The sequence below is a fragment of the Emiliania huxleyi genome (genome assembly GCF_000372725.1).
Source record: "Emiliania huxleyi CCMP1516 chromosome Unknown EMIHUscaffold_141, whole genome shotgun sequence".
In the NCBI taxonomy this organism is placed as follows: domain Eukaryota; phylum Haptophyta; order Isochrysidales; family Noelaerhabdaceae; genus Emiliania; species Emiliania huxleyi.
Window position 1 is genome coordinate 198,481 of NW_005201183.1, and position 9,753 is coordinate 208,233.

At 65.6% G+C, this 9,753-nt stretch overlaps 2 protein-coding genes across 2 annotated transcripts; both read right to left on the reverse strand.

The window, feature by feature from the left end:
* Positions 1-3,200: 3,200 nt before the first annotated feature.
* EMIHUDRAFT_50161 (hypothetical protein) lies at positions 3,201-3,368 on the reverse strand (the record flags this gene model as incomplete). Its single annotated transcript, XM_005787548.1, has 1 exon — positions 3,201-3,368. A coding segment is annotated over one exon (168 nt), but the record flags the coding sequence as incomplete, so codon positions are not given.
* A 1,239-nt stretch (positions 3,369-4,607) lies between these two features.
* On the reverse strand, positions 4,608-5,033 carry EMIHUDRAFT_227710 (hypothetical protein; the record flags this gene model as incomplete). Its single annotated transcript, XM_005787549.1, has 1 exon — positions 4,608-5,033. One exon carries the CDS (start codon positions 5,031-5,033, stop codon positions 4,608-4,610), a length of 426 nt encoding a protein of 141 aa, XP_005787606.1.
* Positions 5,034-9,753: the final 4,720 nt, after the last annotated feature.

Sequence of the window (9,753 nt, forward strand, 5' to 3'; positions counted from 1 at the left end):
CGTCAGAGTCGCTGGCGAGCCGAGCTGCGTCTTGCGAACCAGCGGTGGTCACGACATGCCTAGAAGGTTCCTAGAAGGCTCCTGGAAGGCTCCTAGAAGGTTCCTAGAAGGCTCCTAGAAGGCTCCTAGAAGGTTCCTAGAAGGTTCCTCTGCGGTGGTCTCTCGCGCGACCGCCTTGAAGAGGACGCCGAGCCCCATCAGCAGCTGCGTGGGCGGCAGGTACTCCTTGCTGCCCCGTATGACGAACTGGCCGGCGGGCAGCCGGTCGCCCGTCGCCCTCTGCTTGTGGACCTGGTCGTGGGCCACGTGCCACGCCGACGTGACCGTGCGAGAGGTCCACGCGCCTGCGGGAAAGTGGCTGGTGGAGGGGGGCCCAAGGGGGAAGGGACGTCACACCGCCAGAGGCCCGCGCGCGCCCGAGCGGCAGAGCACGTACGACCCAGCTTGCGAGAGAGTGAGCGGCGGCACCGCCGCCGCCGCGCCGTTCGCCTTGACGATACACGGCAGCGCGCCGTCGATGTCGCAGCCAACGAAGACGTCCCCTGGCCCGAGGTGTCGCTGGGCGAGCAGCTCCGCCTGCGAGACGCAGCCGAGATACAGCCGAGATACAGCCGAGGTGCAGCCGAGGCGCAGCCGAGGTGCAGCCGAGGTGCAGCCGAGGTGCAGCCGAGATACAGCCGAGATACAGCCGAGGTGCAGCCGAGGTACAGCCGAGGTGCAGCCGAGGTGCGGCCGAAGTGCAGCCGAGGTGCGGCCGAAGTGCAGCCGACGTGCGGCCGAGGTGCAGCCGAGGTGCGGCCGAGGTGCGGCCGAGGTGCGGCCGAAGTGCAGCCGACGTGCGGCCGAAGTGCAGATCTCGTGCAGATCTCGTGCAGATCTGCTGCAGATCTCGTGCAGATCTCGTGCAGATCTCGTGCAGATCTGCAGCAGATCTCGTGCAGATCTCGTGCAGATCTCGTGCCTGCGCCCCGTCATGCGGCGCGAGGACGAGGCAGTTCTCCGACGAGATGAACCATGCGAACTTCTCCCACCAGCCCGTCGACCGCACCTAGAAGGTTCCTAGAAGGTTCCTAGAAGGTTCCTCTGCGAACTTCTCCCACCAGCCCGTCGACCGCACCTATAAAAAAGAAAAAACACTTGCCGCATGGTGGGAGTGTTTTTCTTTATTATCACCAGCCCGTCGACCGCACCGCCCGGATCGAGGCGCTCACCTTGATGGCCGCCACCGACGCCTGCGCCTTCGACTCGGCCGACCGGACCGCCCCGTCCGCCGCGGCGATCGTCTTTGCCGTCTTGAGAGCCGCGGCCTTCTTCTGCGCGTAGAAAGCGCGCGCGTTGGAGAGGGCCGACTCCCGCACGTCCAGCGCGACGAGCGTCGCCTGCAGGAAGAGGGACAGAGACGCGTCGAGGGGTGGGCGCCCTCCTCCAGAGGCGGCAAGCCAGAAGGACGAGCGTCGCCGGCCGAGTCAGCTCCTCCTCGCTCGCCTCCTCGTCCGCCTCGAGCGCCACGGTCACCGAATGGCGAGCCAAGTCGAGCCGGACCACCTAGACACTCCCTGGACACTTCCCAGACACCTCCTTGGCCACACCTCTCAAGTCGAGCCGGACCACCATCGCCGCTAGCTGGTCGCCCGCCCGAGCAGATTCGTCGACCAGCTCCTGCAGAGCGGTCCACGCCATCCCGCGGCCGAGGCCTGCGCGGAGCGACGCGAGGAGCGAGTCCACCTCGCCCGCGCGCAGCTCGAGCAGCTCGCCTGTTCACAGCTGCAGGTGTGAAGAGACGCTGTTCACACCTCGCCCGCGCGCAGCTCGAGCAGCTCGCCGCGCCGCCGGTCCTCCTCTTCCTTTGCGCGCAGCTCGCCCACCCTCCGCTCCTGCGCCTCCTTCACCTTGTCCACCTTCTTCCACGCCGCCGCCTGCTTGCTGCTCACCTCGTCCACGCCCCGCTCCATCTCCACCTACCCTCCCAACCAGCCACAGCTCCTTGCCGGCGGCCCGCACCCCGGCCCTCCGCCCGGCCCACTCCGCCACTCCGCCTTTGCGTAGAACTCGTCCACCGCCTCCCAGAAGGCAGCGTACCGCAGCAGCCGCCTGCCGGCGTGCTGCGCAAGCGTGTACGGCGCGAACTCGAGGAAGAGCCGGCCGTCCGAAGCCTCGCCGCCCTCGCCGCCCTGCTGGCCTCCGCCCGCGCCACCCCCTCCCCCCCCCCCTCCTCCACCCCCTCCTCCACCCCCTCCCCCCCCCCCTCCTCCGCCCCCTCCGGCTCCGTCCCGAAGCACGATCCAGCCCAGCGGCGCGGTCGACGCGCGCAGCTCGCCAGCCCCCTCCCCTGCCACCACGCCCGCCGCCACACCGCCCGCCGCCACACTTCCCGCCGGCGACTCGGGTGGGTGAGCTGGGGAGTCGGCCTCGTCCGCCGCCGCCTCGTCCTCTTCGGCAAGGACGGGCGGGGGGGCGTCGACGAAGAGGGCCGCCGCCTACGTGGGGAGATACGGGGAGGTGTGGGGAGGTGTGAAAGAGGGCCGCCGCCGCCCACACGTGTCGCAGGCTCACGAGGAGGACTGCTGCTCCTCTCTCTCTCTCTCAACCCGACTGTGCAGGCGAGGGGGGGTGCGAGGCGCCTCCTCCAGCGCGCCGACCAGCCGCCCGAAGGCCTCCCCTTCCCACGGCCTCGCCGCAAGCCGTGTGCCAGCCGGCAGGTCTGCGGCGGCGCAGGCGTGCTCCGCTATCTCTCTGCCGAGGGGGACGGCGCGGAGGAGGAAGGCGCCGAGCTGCTGAGAGCCTGTGAAAACGGTCGGAGAAGGGGCCGGGGGTGGGGTCCTGGAGGGGGGGGGGGGGGGGGAGGGCGCCGAGGCTGCTGCGAGCCGTCTGCCGCCGCCATCTTGGCTGCGAGCCACGCCTGCAGGAGGAAGGGTCCGGGAAGGGTCCGGGAAAGGTCCGGGAAAGGTCCGGGAATCGCAGCGCCCGTCTGCTCGGCAGGCCCGCGCCTCGGAGAGCGGCGGCAGCTCGCGCGAGGCGGAGAGCGGGTACGCCTCCTTGACCGTCACGCGCGCCTGTGGGAAGGGCTCAAAGACGGCTCGGAAGAAGGCTCGCGGGAGAGACGGCACCGACGGCGACGGCAGCAGCATCGCCTCGCTGTCGTGCTTGGAGGAGCGGAGGAGGGTGAGGATGGTGTGGGAGCAGTCGGTGAGCACGACGTTGCCCTTGTCGTACAGCTCGACGATCAGGTGGTGCCGCGCCTCGCCCGAGCCGCACGCCACCACCAGCACCCGGTCTGCGCCCGGCTGCAGCAGCTGCTCGATCCGCTTCCCCTTGAGGTGCTTGCGCAGCTTCATCGTGAAGCCGCTCGGCGTGCCCTCCTTGTCGCGCGCGTACCGCGTCAGGTGGAAGCGCACGCCCGACTCGAGCAGCAGCAGCAGCTTTGGCGCTTCGGGCTTGGAGAGCTTGAGGATGTAGGTGCGCGGGTTGGCGTCGTAGACGTTGGTGATGCGGTAGCCGGCGATCATCGGCTCGAGCGACGTGGCCATCGCACGGACGTCGAGCGACGAGAAGCGCGATTTCGCGGCCTTGCCCTTCCCCATCGTGGCGGCTGTCGGCCTCAGTCAGGGGGCGACAGCTGGGGGCGACAAGAGAATTTCGGGCATTTTCTTTTTCCGGTAACACTGTAAAAAAAATGCCAGAATTTCCAAACCTCGGCGGTGGCGCGCGCCGCGCCGGGACACTTTGGACCCGCAGCCTGGCATACGCCAGGCCACAGATCCGCCGGCAGAGCCTTACAGCTGCATCCGCGATCCGCACCGGCTCTCAGGAGAAATCCGGCGCGGTGCTGTCTGCAACCCGAGCTATCTGGCGGACCTCGCGCGCATGAGCGGGCTCGCCTTCCCCGCGCTCCTCACCAACCAGGCGTGGCAGTTTGCGTGGGCGACCTGGTACAGCGCGAGGCACCCCGCCCGCCAGGTGCAATTCACGGCGCAGGACCCCGATCATCGAACGCCCTTCTGGGACTTTCCGCACGCCAGTGTGGACGCCGCCATGAGCTCGTTTCGGATGTCTGCCCTGTACGATACCGTCATCCACGACACCCTCACGAGGCTCGCCTCCGAGGAGGCGGCCGCCGGCGGAAGCAGCTTCCTGCCGTGGGCGCTTCAGGTGGCGCACCTCCTCGCCCTCGGCCACTGCGCCTGGTTCGGCGACTGGCTCGTGCTGCGAGGACGGCGGGCGCGCGACCCGCAGGCTCAGGGCGCTCGCGAGGTCCTCGAGGCGCCGCTCCTCCCCATCAAGGAGCAGCCGCAGCTCGTGGCCGCGAAGTAGGTGCGAGCGGTGTGGGGGCGTGCTGTCAAGGAGCAATCGTTGCCACGCCACGTGATCCAGAGAAGGCGGAGTCTGATGTCTGTGGGCCGCGGTGTCGCGTGTCGCTCCCGGCAGTGCTGTTAGTTACATACATATTGATTCGAGTTTCGACATATTGATTTTATGGCGTATACGTGTTCTTCCCTGCGGCTGCTCGTCATCACAGCTTGTGAGACTGGTGATACACGTATCACGCATCAGCCAGCAACACGACAGTCTCTCACACGACCGCTGTCACCTAGCTTGAGCATCATCGATCATGACTGCAATCGGCCCAGTATGACGACCTTGCCGTGCGAAGAGAAGGTCACCTCGACGGGAGGCAAAAATGGCTCGCCTCTGCCGTTCAGAAAGGCCTGCACGCCCTCGTGAAAGCTCTTGCCGGTCTGGGGGAAGTGCGCGTTCCTGCCGCGCGTAAAGCTGAAGCCGAAGGCTTTGCCCGACGCCCCTACACCCGCCGCGTCGGTCGTCAAGAGCTTTTTCAGGCCTCCCGGGTGAGAGTTGACCATGTCGGTAGCGTCCACAACATATCCATCAACGACTGCCCAGAAGTTCTCTCCGCCTCGACCGTTGTGCTGCCTGACCTCGTCGTGCGTGATCACCCGCGGCGAGGCAGAAGCCGGCAGGGAGAGGCCTTCTGCGCAGAAGCGTTCATGCGCATGGTCGTCCGACACGACCGCCATGCCTCAACGCCTCAAGTGCTTGGGAGCACCTTGCCCTGCGGGCCGCGTCGGCCTAGCTTGATGACTGAAGAATTTAAACAAAAGAACTCTCTCTCACAGCAGACAGGCTCGACACAGGTGCGAACTGGCGCGTGCTAGTACTATCACCGGCACACCACCGGAGCCGCCTAAGCGACTCCGTTAAGAACGGCAATGCACTTAGCTCCGTGCACAATGCCGCTGTCCCCGCACGCTAGCTCGTTCACCGTCTGCCACGCCACGGCGGTGTGGAGAACGACAGACAAGCGCTGCATCTGCAGCCCGTGCCAGTTCTTGGTGGTCCATGTGACCTCATCGAGGTGCTGAGCGTGCGAAAGTTTGTTACTCAGCTGGTCCGCCGCCTGCCGAAGAATTCTGCGGACGCCGTCCCCGAAGCCGCCGAACGTCTCGAAGTCGAGCAAACGCAGGTCGCAATTCTTCTCCCGCGCGAACCGGTATTCGCCCTTCTCGTAGCGGGCCGTCACAGGTGCCCCCGCCTCCGCCTCCCCCTCACTCTCCCCCTCCTCCTCTTCCGCCGCCGCCGCCTCCGCCTCTGCATCCTCCGCCTCCCTCCCCCCCTCCCCCCCCCCTCCCGGCCGCGGCCATGCAGCATGCCCTAACACTAAGTCGAGCAGCGCCCGCTCGGTGTTGCCGAAGGCGACAAAAGCCCCCTTCCAGCCGAGCCGATCGCCACCCTTGCACGCAAGCGAGCTCGTCAGTTTCAAGTCGCCAACGAGGCGCACATGCCCTTTGCCGATGTTCGCCGCCGCCACGTCAGGTTGTTTTGGGTTACTGTAACTGAGGTGTGCAGTCGGCTCCATCTCGATGAGCATGCCCCACGCCGAGCGAAGGGTCTTGACGAGTCGTTTGAGCAGGTATTTGTGTCGTGTCGCGTGCTTCGCACGCGGGTTGACCATTGCGGCATCGCCGAGTTCTTCGTGCGGCTTGCCGTTTGGCGCCTTCTTGCCCGCCTCCACCGCCTGGCAGGCAACATCGAGCGGGAGGCCGAGGCGGCGCTGAACTGTCATGCGCATCGCCCACGTCTCCATCTTCATATCATCCCGCATGGGGATCGCATTCAGGAAGGCGCCAGCCCCCTCCTGGCTGACTGCGACGAACCGAATCGCCTCGCGCCAGCACTTGTGGTTCTTGCACCTGCCAGTCTTGTAGCGGCCGCCCTGCCGGGACGACAAGGACAGCGACAGAATGGCGTTGCGCCACAGGAGGAGCAGTGGCGGCAGCAGAGGGCAGAGACGGCAGAGGCAGGGGCGGCGGCTGCGGAGGTGGAGGGGGCGGAGGAGGTCGAGGCAAAGGCGGAGGCACAGGTGGGCTGCTGCTCAGGCTGCTGCTCAGGCTGCTGCTCGGGCTGCTGCTCGGGCTGCTGCTCGGGCTGCTGCTCGGGCTGCTGCTCGGGCTGCTGCTCGGGCTGCTGCTCGGGCTGCTGCTCGGGCTGCTGCTCGGGCTGCTGCTCGGGCTGCTGCTCGGGCTGCTGCTCGGGCTGCTGCGAGGGCTGCTGCTCGGGCTGCTGCTCGGGCTGCTGCGAGGGCTGCTGCGAGGGCTGCTGCGAGGGCTGCTGCGAGGGCTGCTGCGAGGGCTGCTGCGAGGGCTGCTGCTCGGGCTGCTGCTCGGGCTGCTGCTCGGGCTGCTGCTCGGGCTGCTGCTCGGGCTGCTGCTCGGGCTGCTGCTCGGGCTGCTGCTCGGGCTGCTGCTCGGGCTGCTGCTCGGGCTGCTGCTCGGGCTGCTGCTCGGGCTGCTGCGAGGCGAGCCTTGTGCCTGGAGGTCGGGCCGTGGCAGCAGCAGGAGGCTCGGGGACCAGGCTGTCGCGTCGCAGCGGCCGGCCGGGAGAGCTCTGTTGGGGTTGGCGCTGGTCTAGGGCACCAGAGCGTCGTCCATCAGAGCGTGGCCCACCGGCCGGCAGCGCGTGTACCGAGCTGAAGTCCGTGCGACTGGTGCCTTCGGCAGCGGCCGCGGGCGGCTGCAGCCGCTGAGGATCTCCAGGTCGGCTCCCACGGTGGCAGCCGCCAAGGGCAGCCACCATCGTGGGGACGCGCGAAACTTGTACGAAGAATTTAGACAAAACAACTCTCTCTCACAGCAGACAGGCTCGACATAGGTGCGAACTGGCGCGTGCTAGTACTATCACCGGCACACTGAAGAAAACGAAAACGTTTGCCCGCAACCCGATCCCGATCATGCATTCCTGTCGTCTGTTGTTTGTTGTGCCCTTGTTTGTTTCTCTTGGCACCTTGGAGTGCTGGGGGGGGCGACAGGGAGGATGTGGCCTTGAGTTATGTGTACGCCAACTCAGGGTGTGTGGCAGCCAGCTGGCTGTGTGTCTTGTGAGCTTGTTTGTGTCTGTGTGTCGCTCGTGCGTGTCGTCATCATCTGTCCAGCGTCCACCCATACCGCGTTGGTGTCCAGTCCGAGCCTGGCTGTTCTTCACCTTTCTACCTACCTACCTACCATGCATGAAGGTTGCAGCGAGAATCGGCGAGAGACTGCGAAGAGAGATAGGAAGAGGCAGACTCCCTAGGGTGGGCGACGGATAGCGCACCACACACCTCTCCTTAAAATCCCTGTGTGGTGGCGGCGTGCCGTCCTCCCATCCCTCCCTTGGGTTGTCTGTTTTCTTTCTTTCTTTCTTTTTTCCCGATCATCCGGCCCGCTGGGTGCGCTTCTCCGCTCCCCGGCCCTGGATGTGAGGCTAATGACTGCACTCCAAGTGCTCCAAGTGCCAGTGTCTTGTTCCGCTTGTCCTGTTGTCCTGGTTGCTTGGATATATCTCTCCCGGCCCAAAGACGGACGAACCAGAGCTCGGCGCAGCCTGAGGGGTGGCCCGTCTACCGTCTACCGGTAGACTGGGGTAGACTGGGGTAGACGGTAGACCATTTGGTAGACGAGTCTACCACGAGTCTACCGCAGTCTACCGGTAGACCGTAATGAACCTACGACACCAGTTCTACCGGTAGACCGTAATGAACCTACGACACCAGTCTACCGGTAGACTTGGTAGACCGCGGTAGACTTGGAGCACTTGGAGACTGGTCTACCCCTTTTTCGCCGCCGAACGGCAGACCGCCGCCGCCGGACGGTAGACCGCCTCGGCCGTTTGAATATGCAGCCTCCAGTTCTCCACTCTGGCGCCACTTTGGCAGACGAGCGCCGGCAGATGCCCTCGCGGCCTGCCGGCGAACGTCCGTCCGGCGAGAACGCGCGCCATAATGGACGTGTGGCTGTCTGGCGAAAACTCGCTCTCGAGAGCCGCGAGAGGGCGGCGCTCTGCAGTGAGCGGTTCCGCCCGATGAGTGTGTAAAGACGTTCATTTGATCTCATAAAAGACACGGAGCTCGCCTCGCACGGAAATGGCATGAGGTGAAGCTCACAGCGACCGCGCTCAACAGCCTCTCTCACCGGCAGATTTCGCCCGCGCGGCAGACCGCACTTTCATCGCGCGTTCTCGCCGGACGGACGTTCGCCGGCAGGCCGCGAGGGCATCTGCCGGCGCTCGTCTGCCAAAGTGGCGCCAGAGTGGAGAACTGGAGGCTGCATATTCAAACGGCCGAGGCGGTCTACCGTCCGGCGGCGGCGGTCTAAAAGGGGTACCGTCGGGTACTTATTTTAAAGGCCAAGGTAGGCCGCCTATTGAAATCGAACAGAGCGCTAGCGCTCTCTTCGCGCAAGCTCGCACGGCCTCTCACGCTCCGCTGCTGCCCTCTTGGCGGCTCTCCGCCCGCCAGCTCGACCAACTCGACCGCCGAGAGGCTGGGATTGGCCGGCGGCGCGACGCGTGGCCTCTGCTGCGGCCATCTCGGACGCTCAAGCGGCGCCAGCCAGCGGCTCGGCCGCGCATCCTTCACACACGCCGCCACGACCAAGCTGAGCGGGCCCGGTGTCGAGTCATGGTGCGAGATGCATGTCAGGGGCGGCTGTGGCCACAGCAGGTCCACCAGACGGGCGTCAAAGCTTGCCGTCGGCGTGCTGTAGTGGCGAGAGCCGAGACCGCTGCAGAGGAGCCGAGTGCAGTGGCGAGCCAGAGGCTACCAGGGTCACCAGGTGGTAGCCCTTGCCCATTCTGAGCAGGGATGTGCTTTGATGGGGTTGTGCTTGAGCGTGTGTGAAGTGGGAGTGCGTGCCGGCGGTGTCTGTGGCTGAAACGGGCGTGTGTGAGGCTGCAGAGCCGTGGTATGAGCCAGAGTGAGCTTCATCACCCAAGATAAGTGCGGTTTGGGACGGCTCAGACTTGCTGTTGATGGGCCTGGGCCAGGAGAGCGACAGAGAAGGCGAGGTGGTCAGCTGGGAAGCCGCTTTGTCGGCACCTGGACGTGTCGCGATGAAGTGCCAAAAAGTACTATTTGCGGCTATTGCTCCAAACTTCGGGAGACAAGGCCTACATATTATGACTGCATCCATGAGCCTAGTGCATGAGGGCTGTGGGTCGGGACATTTCACAGTCGATGGCGCCGATAATGACCTCCGTAATGCCCTCGCAATCGGCTCGGATGGGGTCCACCGGGGACAATCTCGGAGCCCTCTCCGTGGCATCACGAGCCGGTGTGAGCTTGAAGACCCGAGGTAAGTGCGGTTTGGGACAGCTCAGACCTGATACTGATGGGCCTGGGCCAGGAGAGCGACAGAGAAGGCGAGGTGGTGAGCTGATAGGCTGAAGAGTCCGCGTGTGACCTTGTCGCGATTAAATTGCCAC